Source organism: Schistocerca americana, chromosome 2 (genome assembly GCF_021461395.2).
Source record: "Schistocerca americana isolate TAMUIC-IGC-003095 chromosome 2, iqSchAmer2.1, whole genome shotgun sequence".
Lineage (NCBI taxonomy): Eukaryota > Metazoa > Arthropoda > Insecta > Orthoptera > Acrididae > Schistocerca > Schistocerca americana.
In genome coordinates, this window is record NC_060120.1 from 649,405,321 (window position 1) to 649,429,049 (window position 23,729).

The window sequence follows — 23,729 nt, forward strand, 5'->3', positions numbered from 1 at the left end:
AGAGCTTCAAAATTGCATTAATCGCTAACGACAGTCCCATGCCATATAAAGGATTCTTTAGGCTCTTGATTTTCAGTTTACAGTTTACTGCAAACACCATAATAAAAAAGTAAAACTGCGCTGCAGTGTCAGTAACTTTGCTAGGGTGACTAAATTAGGTGTATATCTGCAACCTCGGGCATGGATGTGTGTGATGTCCTTAGGTTAGTTAGGTTTAAGTAGTTCTAGGGGACTGATGACCTCAGATGTTAAGTCCCTTTGTTCTCAGAGCCATCTGAACCATCTGCAAATGTCGGCCCACTGCCACATAAGTATTACAGCAAAAATCCTCTAAAATTTTGCAAAATCGCATACCGTTATTTGGGGTAGGTGTTTCGTAGCAACCTTGATTTAAATGTTAAAGGAGAAGGCCGACAAAGAGAAGTAGCCCTTAAACAATTCATTCTATTACATGTTACAAAACTGAACCTATTTCAGGGCACATCAATAAATAATATTTTCAGTGTTTTAAAACCTTTTAGTTGAGAAGTAAAGAGTTAAACGTGCTGCCAACGTAGAGATCACTTGTAGTGAAGTATTATTTTCACTGAGCAAAGATAGGGGGTGGTAATAGCCGTGGACGATAGAGATGTAATTCAAGATGGGCAGGCAGACATTGAAGTCCATTCCTCCAAAATACAGGAACACTCCAGTGAAGCGTCAAGCTTCGGTTTCGGGAATGCCGCATGTGACACATTCGACGTTGCCCTAAAGCTGACATTAGTGATTCAGCGTTTGAAAACGAAAGTGTATTACAACTTTTGTCTACACGATTTATGCGTACCATTGCCATATACTACCCACGGGGTAATAACACTGAAAATTACAGGCAGTGGATCAAACGAATACTCTAAAGATGAACAAACGCTTACAATTTCAGAAAAACTGGATGATTTATTCAAGAGAAAGAGCTGCCCAGTAAGCAAGCCAGTAGCTAGTTGGTCCGCCGCTGGCCATTGGGCAAGCAATTATTTGGCTTGGCATTGACTGATGAGAGTAGCTGGATGTCTGCCTGAGACATATTGTGCCAAATTCTGTCCAGTTGGCGCGTCAGATCGTCAAAATCCCGAGCTGGTTGATTGCAGGGCTCTGGGGAGAGATCCGGCAACAGTGTTGGTTAAGGTAGGGTTTGGCAACCACGAAGACAAGCGGTACACAGTGACGCCGAGATCGGGTGGGCATTATCTTGCTGAAATGTAAGCGCAGGATAGCTTGGCTTTTCTCTTGAATAAATCAGCTCGTATTTTTTTCTTTTTTTAAAAAATTCTAATAATTTCTTTGTCTGTACATGTACTTCACATCTATCTGTTTCCGTCCCATTCAGATAATTCCTACATGATGCGCCTTTTTTTTTTCATTGAGAGTACCTGAACGTCTCTAAGGATTTTGTCGAAGAGCACGAGAAAGTTTGCTAGTAGGTTCGGAGTTTGTCACGTCTATGGAGCATGCTTGGATGGCTTAGGCAGTACTGACTTACCCGCAAAATATAAAGATTCGGGTTCGAATCAAAGCCTAGAGAAGACTTCTAATCTGACATAAATCTCATCAAAAAGGAGAACCTTAAGGAATGTGGAAATAGCCAGTGTGTACATTAACAAAAGACAAGAAACAATCTGTTTACTTTATTAATAACAAACCATTACTATGTTGATTAATACTGTACACACTGGGTTTGTCAGCTAAATGTAACGATGTATATAAGAAAGGAAGTCGCTTCTTCCAGAGTTAGATCAAAAAATTCCTGTTCTGGCTTAATACGAGGGCGCGATGGAAAGTAATGCCCCCGGATATCTTATGCGAAAACTCTTAGTTTTTTTAAAAAAACAAGACAAACGCTGTTAACATTCCACATCTTTATTTTCCATGCCTATATACAGGTTGATTCACTAACTATTGTCACCAAGAATAATTACGAAAGTATGGTAGGAGATGAAAAGTTTGAGACAAATGTTGCATGGGACAACGGGGGCATTAACATGACGGTTTTTTGTTGCTAGGCGGGGTCGCTTCAGAGATATGAAGGCCAACTTTTTTTTTTTTAATAGGATGCTATATTTTGGTATTTATTTTCTAATAGCGGCTATCCAGACGAACCCACAGATGTGTAACAGTAAGGTATTTGAAGATCAACGAAGGTCAAAAAGGTGCCATAAACGTCCATTTACTGAAGGTGTTCGAAGTGATAACCATTGGTATCAATGCAGTGCTGCAATCTTATCATGGATTGAGTGATATTCCTTATAACATCGGCACTTATCGAAGCACATGCTCTAACAATTTTCTCTCGCACATCTTCAGGTGTAGTTGGAATGTCTTTATAAACAATGTCTTTTACGAATCCCCACAAGAAAAAATCCAGAGGCGTCAAGTCTGGCGAATGAGCCGGTCACGACGTATCTCCTCCGTGTCCAGTCCAACGATTTGGGAATAAATTGTCCCTGCAACTCATGTCTAGCCATCAGCGAAAAATGAGCGGACACGCATTTGTGTTGATACCACATTCCGTCCCTTGTTTCTAAAGGTATTTCTTCCAATAACAGACCTAAAGCTTCTTCCTGGAATGTGGTGTACTTCCTACCACTAAGAAACAGGAGCCTATAATTCTGTCCTCCAGAATCACGCAACGTACATTCACCGCCCACGGTTTTTGGTTGGCTCTGAGCACTATGGGACTTAACATCTGTGGTCATCAGTCCCCTAGAACTTAGAACTACTTAAACCTAACTAACCTAAGGACATCACACACATCCATGCCCGAGGCAGGATTCGAACCTGCGACCGTAGCAGTCCCGCGGTTCCGGACTGAGCGCCTGAACCGCTAGACCACCGCGGCCGGCACGGTTTTTGGTGTGCACCTTGCCGCAGCCAAAGTGGATTTTCAGTTGCCCAGTAATGCATATTATACAAATGAACATTTCCATGGTTCGTGAATGTAGCCTCGACAGTAAATAAAATCTAGTTAATAATTGTGTCATCCCTCTAAACCTGAAGTTGAGCCCATCGGCAGAATTCAGTGTGACATACAATCCGTACCGGTTAATTCTTAGTGGAGACTGATATGGTAAGGATGATATTTATGGCGATGCAGAACACGAACAACACTACTCTGGCTCATGCCAGATTCCCTTGCGATTTGACGCAAACTAACACAAGGATCTCGAACCACAGTGGCAAGAGTACCAATTTCCGTTTCCTCATTAGTAACTTTCCTTGCCGGATATGTTGCCGATGCGTTAAAGATGCAGTCGTCCTCAATTTATCATACACATATTTGAATGTACGACGTGTAGGGTGAGTACGTTGAGGATATCTTTCAGCGTATAAGTCTCTAACTCTCACTGATTTTCGTTGGCATTCTCTGTAAATGAGAAGCATATCGACTTGTTCTTCGAAGGAATACATCATTCACATTCGCCTGATTCAACGATACTAGTCTTACCGTTCCTATTAGTGTTGCACTGCGAAACCGTCGAATGGTGTTTACATGTCAATGACGCGTTAGATGGATACGCCGTATTCGACAAATATTTACTATTTACACGATATGCGAGAGAGAATTGTCAGAGGATGTGCCTTGATAAGTGCGGAAGTGATAAGGAATGCCACTCCATGATAAGAAGAGTGCAGCACTGCATTGATACCAATGGTCATCACTTCGAACACCTTCGTTGACCCTCAAAGACCTTACTGTTACACATCATTGAATTCGCCTCGATAGTCGCTATCAGAAAATAAGTACCAAACTATAACATCACATTTAAAAAAAGTGTTGACCTTCATATCTCTGACGCGACCCCACCTAGCAACAAAAACCAACTTCATATTATGGTCCCCATTGTCCCATGCAACATTTGTCCCATAAAATTTTGAGCTACTATCACACTTTCGGAGTTATTCTAGGAGACAATAGTTAGTGACTCACCCTGTATTTGCAGGCCTCTGAATCGTAGTGCGCAATATGATGGTGTGTAACGTAACTATGTCGCTGCGTGAGAAACACATACTGTAATCGAGATTCATATTCCAAAAGTTGGTCCACACAAGGAGCACCCTCTCCTTCAGCATGACGATGCCAGGCACAACACACGAGCGCTGCGTTATCTGAAACAATTCGATGTCCTGGGTTCACTGTCATCAATCGTCCTAAATACAATCCCGACTTGGTCTCATCCGATTTTCATCTGTTTCGAAAACTTAAAGGATATCTTCGAGGACTTCACTTTGAGAGCGATAAAGTGGTGCAACCAGAGGTGAAGTTGCCGCTCCTACAACAAAGTCAAACATTCTACAGTGATCATATCAACAAACTGGTCTCTCGTTGGGTGACATGCGTTCGTCGCCAGGGTGTCTAAGTTGAGGAACAAATATGTAGACTTGAGGAATAAAGGTGTAGAATGTTAATAACGTTTGTTTTATCTGAAAAAGCCTTAATAGTTTTCACACAAAAAATTCGGAGGCATTACTTTTCTACATGCCCTCGTAGATACTACATGTTGTTGTTGCTGTTGTTGTTGTGGTCTTCAGTCGCCGGCCGGTGTGGCCAAGCGGTTAAAGGCGCTACAGTCTGGAACCGCGTGGCCGCTACGGTCGCAGGTTCGAATCCTGTCTCGGGCATGGATGTGTGTGATGTCCTTAGGTTTAAGTAGTTCTAAGTTCTAGGGGACTGATGACCTTAGAAGTTAAGTCCCATAGTGCTCAGAGCCATTTGAACCATTTGGTCTTCAGTCCTGAGACTGGTTTGATGCAGCTCTCCATGCCACTCTATCATGTGCAAGCTTCTTCATCTCCCACTACCTACTGCAGCCTACATCCTTCTGAATCTGCTTAGTGTATTCATCTCTTGGTCTCCCTGTACGATTTTTACCCTCCACGCTGCCCTCCAATACTAAATTTGTGACCCCTTGATGCCTCAGAACATGTCCTTACAACCGATCCCTTCTTCTAGTCAAGTTGTGCCACAAACTTCTCTTCTCCCCAATTCTATTCAATACCACCTCATTAGTTATGTGATCTACCCATCTAATCTTCAGCACACTTCTGTAACACCACATTTCGAAAGCTTCTATTCTTGTCTAAACTATTTATCGTCCATGTTTCACTTCCATACATGGCTACACTCCATATAAATACTTTCAGAAACGACTTCCTGACACTAAAATCAATACTCGATGTTAACAAATTTCTCTTCTTCAGAAACGCTTTCCTTACCATTGCCAGTCTACATTTTATATCATCTCTACTTCGACCATCATCAGTTATTTTGCTCCCCAAATAGCAAAACTCCTTTACTAGTGTAAGCGTCTCATTTCCTGATCTATCCAGTCAACATTGTCAAAAGCTTTCTCTAAGTCTACAAATGCTAGAAGCGTAGGTTTGCCTTTCCTTAATCTTTCTTCTAAGATAAGTCGTAGGGTGAGTATTGCCTCACGTGTTCCAACATTTGTACAGAATCCAAACTGATCTTCCCCGAGGTCGGCTTCTACCAGTTTTTCCATTCGTCTGTAAAGAATTCGCGTTAGTATTTTGCACCTGTGACTTATTAAACTGTTGTTCGGTAATTTTCACCTCTGTCAACACCTGCTTTCTTGGGGATTGGAATTATTATATTCTTCTTGAAGTCTGAGGGAATTTCGCCTGTCTCATACATCTTGCTCACCAGATGGTATAGTTTTGTCAGGACTGGTTCTCCCAAGGCTGTCAGTAGTTCTAATGGAATGTTGTCTACTCCCGGGGCCTTGTTTCGACTCAGGTCTTTCAGTGCTCTGTCAAACTCTACACGCAGTATCGTATCTCCCATTTCATCTTCATCTATATCCTCTTCCATTTCCATAATATTGTCTTCAAGAACATCGCCCCTGTATAGACCCTCTATATACTCCTTCCACCTTTCTGCTTTCCCTTCTTTGCTTAGAACTGGGTTTCTATCAAAGCTCTTGATATTCATGCAAGTGGTTCTCCTTTCTCCAAAGGTCTCTTTAATTTTCCTGTAGACAGTATCTATCTTACCCCTAGTGAGATAAGCCTCTATATCCTTAAATTTGTCCTCTAGCCATCCCTGCTTAGCCATTTTGCACTTCATGTCAATCTCATTTTTGAGTCGTTTGTATTCCTTTCTGCCTGCTTCATTCACTGCATTTTTGTATTTTCTTCTTTCATCAATTAAATTCAGTATCTCTTCTGTTACTCAATGATTTCTACTAGCCCTCGTCTTATCCCTCAAAGCTACCCATTCTTCTTCTACTGTATTTCTTTCCCCTATTCCTGTCAATTGTTCCCTTATGCTCGCCCTGAAACTCTGTACAACCTCTGGTTCTTTCAGTTTATCGAGGTCCCATCTCCTTAAATCCCCACCTTTTTGCAGTTTCTTCAGCTTTAATCTACAGTTCATACAGTAAAGCTGCATGCCCTCGATAACAGCAGTATTTTTCGAAGACAATAGCTACCTACATCTGTGAATAGCAAGTCCTATTTACGATACGTTACTGCTTCTCACGCACCTTAGCAATGAATGATAGCTACGGAGAACCTTTCTCTCGTTGAAAATATTCTAACTTCTTATCACTTCCTAGCAGACTCAGAAATCGAGATACCAGATTTACACTGGTCATAAAATGCAAAGTCGCGCAATCTTCTTGGTGAGACAAGCTTACTTCTGTTGCAGGTGCTATCGTGTGCGTGCGCAGTGGTGCTGCTGCCGATGCTGGACGAGTGCTGGCGCATGCGCACGAGCGTCGTGCAGATGACGGCGTTCAGCTGGTACTCCTTCACGGCCGTGACGCGCCTTATCTCCTACCTCAACCGCGACTTCATGCCGCCCAAGATTGTGAGTACACAGACTGCCTGCCACGAGTCAGCACAACGCGCGCCTGCACTTTCGCTTCCTTATCGTACTGCCGACTCGAGACAATTCCTACGCACACCTCAAGTCTCAACATTTCCACGGTGCTGTAGAGCCTCCAGCTCCCACACAGTTCTGCAGTAATGAGCACCACGTTATTTTTAAGCTAGCTTGCCTTCGTCGTTACCTTCCTCCGCAACGGGCACAGTATGACTAACAAGGCAAGCACCACGGCTAGAAAGGCTACAACCGAATAAAATAGTTTGAAAATATGGAGGTGTGTGTGTGTGTGTGTGTGTGTGTGTGTGTGTGTTCTACCACTCATCAAGGTCATCTGCCAGTGGAACTCTGGCGTTCTGCAAATCGACGTTTGAACGTTATCGAATCTAGACTCCACAGGAGAATAAGTTACTGAATTAGCAGTACATGACTATTCTGTAATTCACTCTTCAGTGCTTGGCAAAGGCTTCATGACCACCATCCGACTATTTCCCAACCGTTCCACTCTCGAATGGCAACATTTTCATTGTTTAGGGTTAACTGTCACTTTTGGCGCCCTACAGATAAAAGGTCTAAATCATTTTTTAATTGGTTTTGATTTTCCGAGAATTTTAACAGGTGGTAAGCGACAGCAGCAAACAATCTCAGTAGCTGCTCAGATTGTCTCCTAAATTGTTTATACTGATTAGGAGCAGCAGAGGGTATTATTTGGCAAGAAGCTAAATATTTGCTTGAAACTATGTTAACACAAGCAGTACACACACTCATTTTTCCAAAAACAGAAGAGCTGTGTTTTAAGTTGTCCTTTATTCATAATCGATGTACCAATATATGTAGTGAGTTTCATTGAAGTGATTAAAACATGGCGGAATGTGGCAGCTCGTAGCAAATATCTGCGTAATATTCGACTGCCGCAATGCAGATGGACAGAAAATTATGTACCAGATCCACCCGTCGCCCTTATGAAGTATAAATACGTTCCATCCCGCTGTGTTTAAATAACTTCAGTGAAACTCCATACAGGAGAACGTACTACTCAGAAGCTTCTGTGTTGGGAACTATTATTCTGTAAGCACTGCACATCTTAACGTATCACGTAAGTCCAAGAAGTATGGAGACTGGATTAACACAAAACAGAGAAACGTAAAGCTGGCGATTTTAATAATTCAGGAGTGCTAAGTATCTCCCCCAATTGAATACAGTGCAAAGAACGTTCATAAAGCCATGAGAAACTGTCAGAAAAACATTTTTTGGGATGTTGTTCAACTAGCGAGTCAAATTGGCTTAAACAGCGGTTATGTCGCCAATTCGTTGACCCCTCATATGGTTTTCTGCACTTCGTCGATTTGCGGTAGCTTCATATTGATAACTCCGAGTCTCGTCGCTCGTGATGATTTTTTCCAGAACAGAATTGTCTGCGTTTTGCATTTTAATCAATTAGCACGAGTCGTTTTTTGTCCTGGGTCATATTGTACGGTATATACTTTGCATTCACTTTTCTCTTCTTCAAAACACTGGAGAATGTCCTGAATATGTGATGTAAATATATTGCTCCATTATGACTCGTGTCACAACACCGTTGACGCACTATGGCTACACGTCCATTACATAACACTGCCTGCCCACAACTGACTCATCGTATGCACATCTATTGTTTGCAGTAGTTAGTTCAAGTTGCCAACGTAGTTCAGATGTCGTTCATATGCCAGGAATAAAATTACTATCTGAACTTTTTGGAGGGACTGTGTGTGCTTTGTTGCAAAAAAATGTTTCGACTTTTCCGTGTAATACCTCACGGATGGCTATTGTGGATCTGATGGTCACTGCTGTACACAAGTGGAAAATATTATAAATAAAGGACCTAGAAGGGTGATAGAACACAACGTCACCGTTCTTTGAAATAATTTTTATTCGGTTTTAGTTGTTGGAATTGAGGTCCTTATATCGTGAAACGCTTACAAGGAGCCACAAATCTTTTGTGCCTTGACTATGTGTCTGTCCAGTAGAGCTGCAGCGTGGCACGTCACATTTTGGATGAAAGCAAATGCAACTGGCTGTGTACTCGGGACGCATGATGAATGACTAAGCATACTAGGTGTAACAATAAGGCATCCCCAAACGTACATAAAATTTGGCACCCACAAAAGACGAAAATATGTTACATAGGTATGCGTTCGGAAACAATGTTCACGCTGGAAAGCACTCTTCACAGCACTTTAACCATGGGAAAGCTATTGGAACAGAATTCACCGACAACACCTCTATAGTTTGAAAATTTAGTCTCTCAAGCCTCGATACATGCCTACATTGGTAAAACTGCAAAAACAAGCAAAATACTCAGCGATACATCTAACCTCTGTCTGTGCTAACAATGGGCTCTTTAAAAATAGTTTCATATCGGTTGCTGGCACTAAACATTATGTCCCTGTGTATTTCCCAAGATTAACGTACTATGATGAGTCGTAGAAAACGAGTCCTGAAATGGAAATAAAACGTTCCCGGGCCCAAGTGTGGCAATAGGTTTTGTTACACACTGTACACCACCTCACAGAGTTAACTTCTGCTTTACGACATCTGCGATGTCTTCAGTTCTTGCACTGTTCAGGGACGGGTACAATATCCCCAAAGGACTCCTCAAAAGTTTGGTACCCACCAGCATGAATAGAGGAGCAACATGTGTGTGAGTACCCAAGAGGGGAAGTTTGACCTCAGTCGAACACGAATGTGTTGTGGACTGTGGGCGTCCACTTCGATAAAAATATCGCTGCTGCTGCTGAAAAAGATTAATACAGCTGTTCTGGTAGGACGGATGCGTGGCTTCTAGGGCACACAAACACAATGAAAGTAACAGAGAATAGTGGATGGTAAAATATTACTCATCTTTGCCAACGCTCGTTACAGTAACTGCGGAATGCAGGTTTAGTCTATCTGTCCTGCGTTGACTGCAGTTCCATGAACACAAACTAAATGACATCCTCTGAACTAAAGTCGAAAGAAAAATAATCTTCTGTCTTCATGTACAATTGGAAGAACAGTTCCAAACTAACAATACTCAGTTAAACACCTAGGCAGGCGGTCTCTGTCCATACACGATCGTTCTACTCACTGTTCTGTTTCTACTTAAGTCTAATCACTGTCTATCTACCGGCGATTGCTTCTGTCTCACTCGAAGAACGTTCTGCAGCCACTCACTAACAAGACTCAGACTGAATTGCAACTGGCAACTCAAAACTTTTGCTCGTGCACGGTTACTCAAGCGTTAGTCTTTCTTCCTGATGGCGCTGCCGCTCCAGAGGGCAGCGTGATTAGTTTGCGCGCGTCGATGTTCCTCCTGCTGCTGCTACTGCTGCAAATGGACGTCCACGGTACTTCTGGTACCAACTGTCGCAAACTCTTCTTGTGTGGTATCTCAGTCCACCACAGAACGCACCATTTTTCGTTACAAATACACTACTGGCCATTAAAATTGCTACACCAAGAAGAAATGCAGATGATAAACAGGTATTCATTGGACAAATCTGACATGTGATTACATTTTCACGCAGTTCGGGTGCATAGATCCTGAGAAATCAGTACCCAGAACTACCACCTCTGGCCGTAATAACGGCCTTGATATGCCTGGGATTGAGTCAAACAGAGCTTGGATGGCGTGTACAGGTACAGCTGCCCATGCAGCTTCAACACGATACCATAGTTCATAAAGAGTAGTGACTGGAGTATTGTGACGAGCCAGTTGCATTGACCAGACGTTTTCACTTGGTGATAGATGTGGAGAATGTGCTGGCCAGGGCAACAGTCGAACATTTTCTGTATGCAGAAAGGTCCATACAAGACCTGCAACATGCGGTCGTGCATTATCCTGCTGAAATGTAGGGTTTTGCAGGGATCGAATGAAGGGTAGAGCCACGGGTCGTAACACATCTGAAATGTAACGTCCACTGTTCAAAGTGCAGTCAATGGGAACAAGAGGTGACCGAGACGTGTAACCGATGGCACCCCATACCATCATGCCGGGTGATACGCCAAACACGGATGCGACCATCACGATGCTGTAAACGGAACGTGGATTCACCCGAAAAAATGACGTTTTGCCATTCGTGCACCCAGGTTCGTCGTTGAGTACACCATCGCAGGCGCTCCTGTCTGTGATGCAGCGTCAAGGGTAACCGCAGCCATGGTCTCCGAGCTGATAGTCCATGCTGCTGCAAACGTCGTCGAACTGTTCATGCAGATGGTTGTTGTCTTGCAAACGTCCCCATCTGTTGACTCAGGGATCGAGACGTGGCTGCACGATGCGTTACAGCCATACGGATAAGATGCCTGTCATCTCGACTGCTAGTGATACGAGGCCGTTGGGATCCAGCACGGCGTTCCGTATTACCCTCCTGAACCCACCGATTCCGTATTCTGCTAACAGTCATTGGATATCGACCAACGCGAGCAGCAATGTCGCGATACGATAAACCGCAATCGCGATATGCTATAATCCGACCTTTATCAAAGTCGGAAACGTGATGGTACGCATTTCTCCCCCTTACACGAGGCACCGCAACAACGTTTCACCAGGCAACGCCGGTCAATTGCTGTTTGTGTATGAGGAATCGGTTGGAAACTTTCCTCATGTGAGCACGTTGTAGGTGTCGCCACAGGCGGCAACCTTGTGTGAATGCTCTGAAAAGCTAATCATTTGCATATCACAGCATCTTCTTCCTGTTGGTTAAATTTCGCGTCTGTAGCACTGATCTTCGTGATGTAGCAATTTTAATGGCCAGTAGTGTATATGACTCCACTTCTGTTACGTAAGTACTGTGTTTTATGTTTCCCATCATTGCCTGTGGTTATTCCTTAGCAATTGTGAAGCAATATAGAATCTCAGAATTTTAAAGGGTGCTAGAGGATGTCTGTCTGATGAAATTTACTCAGTGATCTTCTTACGCCACTTATGCGTGAGCATCTCAGCTACTGTACACGATTTCGGGTCTCATTCAGAGGCGCGTCAAATGTCTGTGTAACCTGTTTTGTTTCTTATAATTGGTCAAATCATTTGGGCGTGTTTCTTTTTTTGAGCTGTTGTGTTGGTAACGCGCAGGAGCGGCTGCACGTGATGGCCGGCGTGGCGCTGTTCTCGGTGTCGGGCGCGCTGGGCGTGGACGGCGCGTGGCGCGGCGGCCGCTGGGAGGACCGCGAGCTGGCGGCGGCCGTGCTGGCGCTGCTGGCGGCGCTGCTGCTGATGGCCGACGTGGCCGCCTCCTACGGCGGCGCGCGCGCGCTCGACCGCGACCCGGCCGCCGCCGGCCCGCCGTACTGCTCGGTGCGCTCCGCTGCCTCCGCCGACGACGCCGAAGCCGTGGACGACGCCCCGCCGCCCCCCTACGCGGTCGCCGTCGCCGTCGCCAGCCGCCCCGGCTGCCCACCCGCGACGCGATGACCGCAGGCCGACGTCACAGCCTCCGCTGCTTCTTCTCCTCAACATATACGCCGCGCGCAACGCTACAGCTGCTGCTGGATCTCCGGAGCTTACGCTGCGCAGCGTTCTACTGCCAAACGAGAGACTGATGTGTACAGAGTTACGTGACATGTACCTCTCTGTGTTACGAAAGCACTGATTTTGCGTCCACTGATATTTCCTCACAATCTGTGTCGAAAACGCTTAAATTTGAGATGCGTTAGTGCCCTCAATTCTCATCGCTGAGTCAGTCACAACAGAGAGAACACTGCTATTGCGGATGTTTACATAGGAACACATTCACAATGACTTCATAGCCCACATCACGTCGGAAGGCGCAGGGAGCGCAGAAGCGTGGAGAGGGTGTCATTAGCTCACGAGCCAAAGGGAGGACAAAAGCCTTCCATGTTGCCAACCAAGCCTAAGGAACTGTTGTTGGGGACACCAGAGATAAAACTGTATCACTAGTACAGTATGGAATGCATTATCGCCGCCGTTATTCATGGCAAGCCATATGTAGGTAAAACTTCCTGCCAGATTAAAACTGTGTGCCGGACCGAGACTCGAACTCGGGACCTTTGCCTTTCGCGGGCAAGCGCCCCTTTTTCTTTCAGGAGTGCTAGTTCTGCAAGGTTCGCAGGAGAGCTTCTGTAAAGTTTGGAAAGTAGGAGACGAGGTACTGGCGGAAGTAAAGCTGTGAGGACGGGGCGTGAGTCGTGCTTGGGTAGCTCAGTTGGTAGAGCACTTGCCCGCGAAAGGCAAAGGTCCCGAGTTCGAGTCTCGGTCCGGCACACAGTTTTAATCTGCCAGCAAGTTTCATATCAGCGCACACTCCGCTGCAGAGTGAAAATCTCATTCTGGACGCATATGGAGGTAGGCTAAATATCACTGGCTGTCGGGTGTTAGTAGGGGATTTGGAGGAGGGGGTGGGGGGGACGTGGGGATAGGATACCAGGACAATTCAAAACTGGGCCGCCTTCCGATGTGACGTGCATAACACTCGAAATCACGATCAATGGCAAACACAATGGACTTCCGAAGTGGTAAGACGTGATCGAGAAGCAAAACTGGCTGGTGGTGAATGTGTTCAAGACTAAGTGGAACATAAGTTACCTATACAGGACGATAAAAAGAAACTGAGCTGTATACGACGCCTCGAAGGCCGTCTTTAACTGGATACACAACGCAATGACACGTGCTTGTGAACTGGAAATCACAGAAAGGATCAGTATCACAAAGAATACCAGCCCAATAGATGCAGCATCTTTCTGCATCAGACAGTCATTCTGAAAATGATACAAATTACATTGCGTAACACAGTATTTAGCTTAACTTAAATTCAGAAAAAAATCCTCTCCAAAGCTGAGCAGGAACATGAAGATACCAAAAGCCGTTTTCGGCAGGCGTAGCATTTTATTGCAGAAGAGTGTGTCGGTGAAGTTGTTCCCGCCTTGCGGAGGATGTGAAGATGACTGCGGTGCAGTTGAGTGATTTCTATGTATTTGATGACGTGTAGACTGTGTAAGCAGCTTTTAGTATTTGCGAAACGCAAATACGCTTGTGTTCGGCAACACTGTATAAGGCATGTGATCGCTCAGGTTAAGGAATTGTCGAAACCGTCCTGTGATGAAATCCCTTTTCTGTGATTTTGATCAGTGAGTACTTAATGTGTTCCTGCACTTTGCTGACTGATTGTTGTAAATAATTAACTTATTTGTACCTGTTATCAATGTCATTTACAAAAATAAAAATGTCATTATTAATGTTTGACGCACTACTTTCAATGAATTTGGTAGGAACATGGATTAACTGAATTCATGAACACTGTAGCAAGGTTGTAGTCCTTTTTATTTGATTAATGAAAACAGGATACATATATTAATCCACTCAAAAAAGATATGTTTTGTTACTTTATGGCAGCCATAGCCTGAAACTTGTTTTCTGCAGCTTTGATTGTGTTCAATTGTTTTCCCCTCTACTCACTTTTCGTTCACTAACACAACCCGTATCTTAAAAGACCATGTACACAGTGCCTCTGATCTGAAGGCCACAGTGGAACTCTGAAATAAAAGTAGACTAGATCATCTCTGAACTCTGGAAGACACTTCAGTTTACATAACCACCACCCAGCCTACGTTACAGTACTTGATCGCTGAATTACGACCAGCTAACAAATACAGTGTAAGTCCTCCTTTCGCTTTTCTGTAATCAGCGTTGTAAATATACTTTGTTTTCGGTTTAGTGGTATGGCTAGGGCGACGTCAGTATCTAACGTGGTGGGAAGCGTACTGCTGTACCATTCTATAAACTCTGCACTAATATTTACTTTATATCTTTGCTATCTCAACTCAATATTATGAATGAAAGTTAATATCGTTACACAGTTTCTGCATTAGACTGCTTGATGTACTGCCATCGTGAAAGGCGTTGAAAGCTGCACTAGAGAGTCTATATGGGACTATCACACTGAAAACCCACCGTACTTCATTCTAGAGACACCAAAGGTCGGCTTCCACAGCGTGTTAAGATACCACACAATATGCTGCTGTTAGTGTATACAGGGAGCACCATGCTTTGAGTGGTGTAAAAGCCATGACTAATAAGATCAAAGATTTCTCCAACAACATCAAATAACTTTCCATCAGGAAAGTGAAATGTGCTCAACGACTGTGTTATGATTTTCAAAATGATAGCGAGCAATAATCAGTCGTCGTTTCCGGTCTAGCCACATTATATCAGATCTAAATTTCTGCTAGTAACTAGCCATTATGCCGGCCGGGGTGGCCGAGCGGTTCTATGCGCTACAGTCTGGAACCGCGCAACCGCTACGGTCGCAGGTTCGAATCCTGCCTCGGGCATGGATGTCCTTAGGTTAGTTAGGTTAAGTAGTTCTAAGTTCTAGGGGACTGATGACCTCAGAAGTTAAGTCCCATAGTGCTCAGAGCCATTTTTTGTACTAGCCATTATCAGTGTTAAAAATGCAAAGAGTACATAACTTATTAAATTACATATGTAGTATGAATTGTAATTTTTTTTACGCTATGCTCCGTCTACGTACTTCTTGTATTTTTAGCACTGATAATTTCTGGTTACTAGCCGAAATCTGGATCTGCTTGAATAAAGCTAGAACGGAAACGACGACTGACTGCTGCTCCCTATCATTTTGAAAGTCAAACATTTTTTTCCAATCTTCAGTCGACCATCTGCCATAGTGGTGAAGGGAAGTGACTGCTGGTGACTCTCACAGTGCTGCCACTTACAGAATTACCCGCAGCAAAAGCCAATGGCTGCAGAAAAATCTTCAGCTGCGTGAGGGTAACCCTGAAAGCGTCAATAATAGAACAAGAAAGTTTATCAGAACGCGAAGGCTTTGAGGCTTTGCTTTTTAGAACTTATTAGAAAAGAACAAAACTCAGAAAAAGGCGAAATACGAAGGAAGGTTGTTTATAGCTGTGAAATTACAACAACAAAATGTATTGAGAAGAAAGAAGACAGCGAATAAAGAAAATTCGGGGAAGATGTCTTATTACAAGTGGTATGTTGACGACTACGTGTTTTGTGTTTTAAAGGGAGGAAAAATGAAATAGAAGCTTTTTAGATTTGACAACAAAAACAGGAGGGGGAAAGCATACCTACAGCATCTTCAGAAAAGACACTTGCTCACAATCTGACAATATCATAGATGAGACCTCGTGCCACCCAGTCCCTCATAAGAAAGCATAATTTTATGCGTTGTGCAACAGAGCGCTACGACTGTCACTCAGGAACACAAATTGTGAAGAGAATTTGGAGTTATTAAACAAGCTGGAACAGCAAATGGATTGAGGGCACGAGATGTCACGCGTATGTTTCAAAAACTAAATAACTAAGATAGTAATTAGGAAGGTACCCGTAGAAAAAGGTGGAAAGAAATGTCTCTTTAGCATACAAAGAACGAGTGTCATAAAGAACTGACAATTTTTTTCTAGTTTACCCGCACAGCATGTCGGAATGAAGAGCAGACTGCACACAGATTACGGCATAAACCCAGCTGAGGAAACAAGAACCAATGATATAGTAATTTAGGAGTATACAAAATCAAATGTACTGTGCTAATACATACAGCTGTCTGTTATGTCAAAACTGAAGCTTGACTTTAGTCACGGCCTCGAATATCCCTGTTGCTGAGTGGCCGCTTTCTTCCAATGGAATCATCTTGAATGTTGTAATTTGAGCTTTAAATGAAAATGCCGTTCGGTCTGAAACTAAATATGAACTTTTATTAGTTCACAGAACGAAAGCAACACGATTAGACTCAAACCGAAAAAACGCAAAACAGCACATACAAAAAAGCGTCCATAGCGACGCCGCCAAAGGTGAATGTTCTAGCAGACGCACTGATTCTAAATGAAATTTCCAACACCCACATTAGAAGCCATGCCTCTTAGTACCTCAGCTTTGTAGTCTAAATCCTTAGATTAGTTGATGTCTGGTTCTTGGCAATGGCTTCGTCGTAGTGTCTGCGAGCATTTCTTCTCTCGTTGAAATCTGGTCCACTGTGATTTCTCCAGAATCAGTTTTTTTTCTCATGAAATGATGTCTGGTGTCAATGTGTTTAGTGCGGCCTTTGTATTCACTTGGCTTTGACAGATCAACTGCATGCACCTTTGCTGTCGCAAAACAATTTAATCGGACCTTCTTTTGGGAAAGGGGATATTTCTCTTTGTAGCCAAAGTGCTTCTTGACATGCAGAAGCTAATGCCACGTACTCTGCTTCCTTCGTCGAGAGAGCTACTGTTGGCTGTTTTTCGCTGTTCCATTAAACTGCTGCACATCGTGACACAAACAAGAAAGTGGTGGTCGATTTTCTATCTGCAGTGTCCCCAGTCAGCATATTTTGTATCTTGTGATGCCATCTTTAGTTCCTTCTAGATATTGTAGGATTCTGTTTACTGTTTGCCAGTGGTGTACTCCTGGCTTAGTATAAAACCGACTCACCACTCCAGTTGCACATATACTAGGTCTGTTCTAGTACCTAGTTGAGAATGCGTTAGCCCACCTACAGCTGCACTGCAAGGGACATTCTTCATGGCAGTTTTTTCTGTTCCTGTCTTTGGGCTCATTTCACGAGCTAATACTTCACTGTCATTCAGCGGTGTGGATAACGGATGACAATCTTCCATATCATATTTCTGTAAAATCCGATTTTAATTTCATGCTTGCGATCTCTGGTTACTCGGATTCGTAGACAATTACATACATCTCCGAGATCTTTTAGTTTAAAGTGTTCCTTTAATTTCTCTTTTAATGCAAATTTTTCTTGCAGATTGTTGTAAAAAATTAGCCTGCCCTCTACATAAAATGCTACAATGATTATATCGCTTCCTTAATTTTTGTCGTAAATACAAGTGTCAGCTGTAGATCTGCTGAAACTCAGGCTTAGTAGAGCTTTGTCCAGTTTAATGTTCCAACAGCGACTTCCCTGTTTAAGTCCGTAGACTGATTTCTCGAGGACTTTTGATGCCTGTCTTTGTCGCGTAGTTAAGTGTGGGAATTTTAACATAAATCTCTTCTTTTAAGTCAACTTGCAAAAAATCTGTCACTGTATCAGAATGAGCAATGTCCAAGTCATATTTCGCAGCTAGAATAAATACATATCTTAGAGAACTGTGTCATCACTGGCACGTATAATCCTTCATAGTCCAAACCTCTGATTTGTGCACAACCCTTAACTACCAGACTAGCTTTGCGAAGGATTATTTGTAAGTATCTCTTTACCTTAAAGACCCACTTGACATCGATAGCTTTTTTCCCTGGAGGCAGGGTTGCCGATTCCCAAGTTTGATTTTCTGCTTGTGACTTTAATTCCTCCTGAATTGCTTCAATCCATTTCTGCGGGTCCCTAGGCTGCAGTGCTTCTTACAAAGTTGATGGTTTCGATTCTTATGCATCTTTAGTATGCTACGACACGTATTCATCCATCTTCTTCGGTCTATTCGGGAAGATCTTCTGAGTATCTGTTGAGGTTGTTCAGAATCTTCGTTTATTTCGACTGAGTCTGAGTCTTCTGAAGCTCTGTTATCTCCTGTGGCGTCCCTTGAATAGTCTTCCGCCTCAATGCTGTCCTCCTCATTTGTGAATGGAATAAATATCTTGTTGAGTTCCTCAAATGATCAGGATCAGATATTTCCGGCTCGTCATTACCCTTCTAATATGTTTGTTTTTTTAAAAACTACGTCTCTTGCTTTTACGATTCTTTGATGAACAGGACTGAAAAACCGGTATGCCTTACTGTCTTCGCTTTATCCGGTAAGTATGCACTGAACATATTTCTTTTCCCATTTGTGCCTGCTGGTTTTTGGTATGTGGACATAAGCCTTATCCCCGAATAATCTCAGATGTCGGAGGTCAGGTTTCTTCCCTGAGAAAGCTTCCTCTGGCGTTGTATTGTTCGAAGCTTTTGTTGATGATCTATAAATAAGATAAACAGCGGTGGAGATTGCTTCTACCCAAAATTTCGTAGGTAATTTCGCGTAAGATAACACACATCTTGCCTTCTCCACGATCGTTCTATTGATTCTTTCTGCTACACAAATTTGTTCTGAATTTTGCGGAACTGTTGTTTGATGTCTAACCCCCTCATCCCTTAAGAATTTCGTCAGTCTTTCGTTTACATATTCCTTTCCATTATCAGTTCGTAATATACGTAGTCTTTCACCTCTCTGATTTTGTAGAAATTTCTTAAAATTGTGTGTAATATCAGATACGTGGTATTTATTACTGATAGTGTCCAAAAAATCTTTCTCGAAAAATCATCGATCAGAGTTAGAAAATATTTAGCTCCCCCAATTGACGTGGTTTGCATTGGCCCAAACAAATCTGAATGTACCAACTCCAAAATACTTTTAACTCTAGAAGTAGAATGTGGGATGGACACTCTAGTTTGCCAACCGTCTACGAACGTAATGCACGGCTCCTTTTCATGTGATGCCATTAACCAAACCTTTTCCTAATTCTTCCATCGCGTCTGAGTCCTAATCTTCTGTCCCATTGATCTGCATCATCAGAAAAGGAAGCGCACTTTGCTTCAACATTGTGATCACTTAGTTGATCTAGTTCATACATTCCGTTGATTAACGAGGTTGTGATCTCAATTTCTGCTATGTAACACGAATTCGACAGGTTCTATCATCAAAAATGATCTAGCGGCCCTGCTTCGCTATTTTGTTGACAGAAAGAAAATTTGCACCCAGCTGAGGAACATACAGCACATCTGTCGCCCCCTATGTTTGTCGTCTCTCTGCCTGCTTGCTGTAATATGCGTGCAGTCTGTCCCTTTAACGGGCAAATTTTCGTCGTTAGCCACGACCACTTGTGAATTGGGCGCTGCCGCTGTGAAATTCAAATTCACATGGGTGTTTTCACACATGTGCTGAAGCACCAAAATCCACGTACCAGTCTTTTCATATGGCTTTAGCTGACGCTGACGTCGTTAAGAATGTCTCATAAGTAGCAGCTTTCACGGCAGATTTTCCGCTAGCCTTGTTTTCACTGCAACAGTTCTTCGCTGTGTGCCCATATTTGTTGCAATTGCAACACCTCGGACTGTAATGAGGGTTGCGGTTGTGCTTTTTGTTTTCTTGAAGAGCTGCGTCATTAAAACTTGAATTGCCGCACTTGTCATTCTTCACTTCCTGTAGTAATTTGTTTTTAATGGGATCACACGTTATCGACGTACTGGAATTCTCTAAACCCACTATCACTGATTTGTACTCATTAGGCAGCCCAACGAGTGGAAAACATCCTACCATTTCGTCTTGCACTTCAAAGTTAAGACCATTTAATTTGGTTGACGTTGTAATTGTTCTCGATTTATATTCTTTCACAAAGGAACATTTCTTCAGTTCTGTAGTAAAGTGTTCTCCACAAACTTGTTCTTCGATAAAGTCCTGAGTCTTCACAAATTTGTTTTAATTTATCCCAACCTTCTTTCACAGTTGAGATGTTCTGTAGGTGCATATAAACAACAGAGTCAACCGATAAGATTATTTTAGCCCTTGCGTTACATGTCTTAACTTCGTCTTTGATCTCGCCCATTGCGCACTGCCGTAATTGTTCGTGTTGTACATAAGTTTTCATTTCAAATTGCCATGTGTTGTAGTAGTTTTCCTTTTAGAAGAACGAAGTGCTCGGATCAAGAACGGTGTAAGATAAGGACGCGGTCTTTCGTTCCTACTGTTCAATCTATACATCGAAGAAGCAACGGGAGATAAAAGAGAAGTTCAAGAGCGGAAATAAAATTCACGGTGAAAAAATACCAATTCTAAGATTCGCTGATGACATTGCTATCCTTAGTGAAAGTGAAGAAGAATTACAGGGTTTATTGAATGAAATGAACAATCTAATGAGTACAGAATTTGAATTGAGAGTAAACTGCAGAGAGGCGAAAGTAATGAGAAGTAGCAGAAATGAGAACAGCGACAAACTTAACAGCAAAATTGAGGAATTCTGCTATCCAGGCATCAAAATAACCGATGACGGACGGAGCCAGGAGAACATAAACAGCAGACTAGCGCTGGCAAGGAGGGCATTCCTGGCCAACTAAAGTCTACTAGTCCAAACACAGGACTTAATTTGAGGAAGAAATTTCTGAGAATGTACGTATGGTGCACAATATTATATGGTAGTGAAACATGGAGTGTGGAAACAGAGAAAAGAAACATCTGAGGGACTCTGCAGAATCGTTGAGGAAATGTCTATATGGAAAATATTGGCAAGAAGAAGAGACAGGATGATAGGACATCCGTTAAAACATCAGGGAATAACTTCTACGGGGCTGCTCGGAGTAAAAACTGTGGAGGAAGACGGAGGTTGGAATACATCCAGAAAATAACTGAGGACGTAGGTTACAATTGCTGTTCTGAAATGAAAAAGTTGGCACAGGAGAGGAATTCATGGCTGGCCGCATCAGACCAGTCGCAAGGCCGGCGACTCAAAAAATGACACTCTACAAATGAAACTCTGTTTCTTCCGTTCCTTGCTTGTTGATTCATTTACATGTGATTGACATGTCTACATTAAAACGTTTAGCTATTGCAATTCTTTTTCTGTCATCGTGCTCCAATGTTATCACAATTAATGAGTCTCAATAATGGAAGTTATTTTCGAGGTCGAGTACCAGTATACAAGGCTAAGTCAATTATTATCACCAATTTAGTTATTTTTTTTATTTTTGCTCCGCTGTCTATCTGCACCAAAGAAGAGCAGTAATCCGTTTTTTGAGGTTGGAAGGTGTATCAGGGGCCGAAATTCATCGAAGACTTTCGGTACAGCACGGGAACAGTGTTTTGCCACAATGGAGTGTCTACGAATGGATTGAAAAATACCGAAATGGACGCATCACAGGTGTTACGCAAGATGAAGGAGCCGGACGACCGTTTACTGCCACAAATGAAGAAACCATTGAGCGTTCACGTGAAATGATTCTCTTAGACGATTAACTATCGACGAAGTGGCACATCGTCTGCAAATTAGTCACGGTTCTGCCTACGAAATCATCCACAACAGACTTTGATTTCATAAGGTTTGTGCAAGATGGGTCCCAAAACAACTCACATAGTTGCATGAGCAAACGCGCTTGGACATCTGCAAAAACATTTGGATCGCTGTGGTAACGAAGGGGACAACTTCTTATACAGGATCATTACTGGTGACGAAACATGGATCCATAATTACGAGCCGGAGAGTAAACGCCAGAGAAAGAAGTTCAAGACCTAACCGTCCGCAGGAAAACTGATGCTTACGGTTTTTTGGGACGCACAAGGTCCAGTACTGGAACATTATGGGGAAAGGGACACAACAATAAACAGCGTAATTTACAGTGAGTTGCTTACAGCCAGGCTAACGCCTGCAATTCGAAGCAAACGCCGAGAATTGCCGTGTTGTGTTGTTGCGTGACAATGCCCGTCAGCATACTGCTGCCCGCACTGCTGCAACGCTCCAGAAACTCAAATTTGGAGTACCGGATCATCCTCCATATAGTGCCGATCTTGTCCCTTCTGACTATTACTTGTCTGGTCCACTCAAACAGGCATTAAGATTTTGCCTCGGACGAAGCAGTGAAAGAAGCGGTGCATTTCTGGCTCGCAGCTCAACCGAGAACCTTCTTTTATGAGGGCATCAGGAAGCTTGTACAACGATCGACCAAGTGCGTTGAAACGCAAGGAGACTATGTCGAAAACTGACGTTCTTGGAAGTTTCCTATATGATTACAATAAAATTTTATAACTACTTTGTGGATAATAATTGACTTACTCCCCTACATGAACTGTTCTGCTTCAAGACTTAGATTCTGGTAGTGTTGTTATTAAGGTTGAGTCCTTTTGCAAAACTGTTACGATTTCCATTAACATGGCTCGCATGCGAGTATGCTTGTACTGCCAACTATTCTATGAATGCCACCTACTAATCGTTCACTATGTAGGGCACATAAATTACATTACTTCTAGTTTTCTACAGCTATGAAGATATTCACTGCTTTTTCCACGAAAAGCAAAATAATTCTCCGTCTTTTCTTTCTGTTATGTGAAGCTGCAGTGATCCCTTATAGCTAGCCAAAATACTGAAGAAGGGTCTGTGAGATACAGTGATTAAAAAAAAGGAAGCTCTTAAATGTCATAAACATAGACCAATGGCTTCAGGTACTGCAGTTTCTAAGAGAGTCATATATTCTAAACTGGCGCAGATCTTTCCTTCAGCCGGATGCGCCAGCTCAACAGTGGCAATCGCAAGCTCTTCCGCGAACAGCGTTCATCATAGCTATATTCAGCTGATTACGGGTAAGACCGATGACACTAGTGATTGCCACTATGTAAGATAAAAACAAAAAAAACTTCTGTCTTTATCTTGAAATGATAGGGGGAATCAAGATGCGAATTTCAATCCGGATGGAAGGACAGTGAATTGAATCCCTTATATCTGTAATACTAGTCCAATGCTTAAGACTCCTACGTTCATGTACATCTACATACAGACTTCGCAAGCCACCGTATGAAGCGTCGCAGAGCCCACCTTGTACCACTACCACTAGCAAATATAGTGACTCAAAAACGGCTATCTATATGTCTCCGTACGAGCCCTAATGTCTCTAATCTTTTCTTCATGGTCCTTACGTTAAAAGTACAATGGCGGCAGAAAATTGTTCTGCAGTGTGCCTCAAATGCCGCTCTAAATTTTTTCAATAGTGCTCCTCGAAAAGAACGTCGCCTTCCCTCCAGTGTTTCCCATTTGAGTTCCCGAGGCATCTCTGTAATAACTGCGTACTGCTCGAACCTACCTAGAAGCACCCCTCTGAATTGCTTCGGTGTCTTCCTTTTATTCGATATGGTGCGGATGTCAAAAACTGGAACAGTACTCAACAATAAGCCG

At 42.9% G+C, this 23,729-nt stretch overlaps 1 protein-coding gene across 1 annotated transcript in view; it reads left to right on the top strand.

Moving 5' to 3' along the window:
* Window positions 1–12,305, top strand: part of LOC124594278 — a 53,205-nt gene extending 40,900 nt beyond the window's left edge. The window contains exons 2-3 of the mRNA XM_047132644.1: window positions 6,701–6,862; window positions 11,967–12,305. Of these exons, the coding sequence (XP_046988600.1) occupies window positions 6,701–6,862; window positions 11,967–12,305 (501 nt within the window). The remainder of the gene's footprint in view (window positions 1–6,700; window positions 6,863–11,966) is intronic.
* Window positions 12,306–23,729: the final 11,424 nt, after the last annotated feature.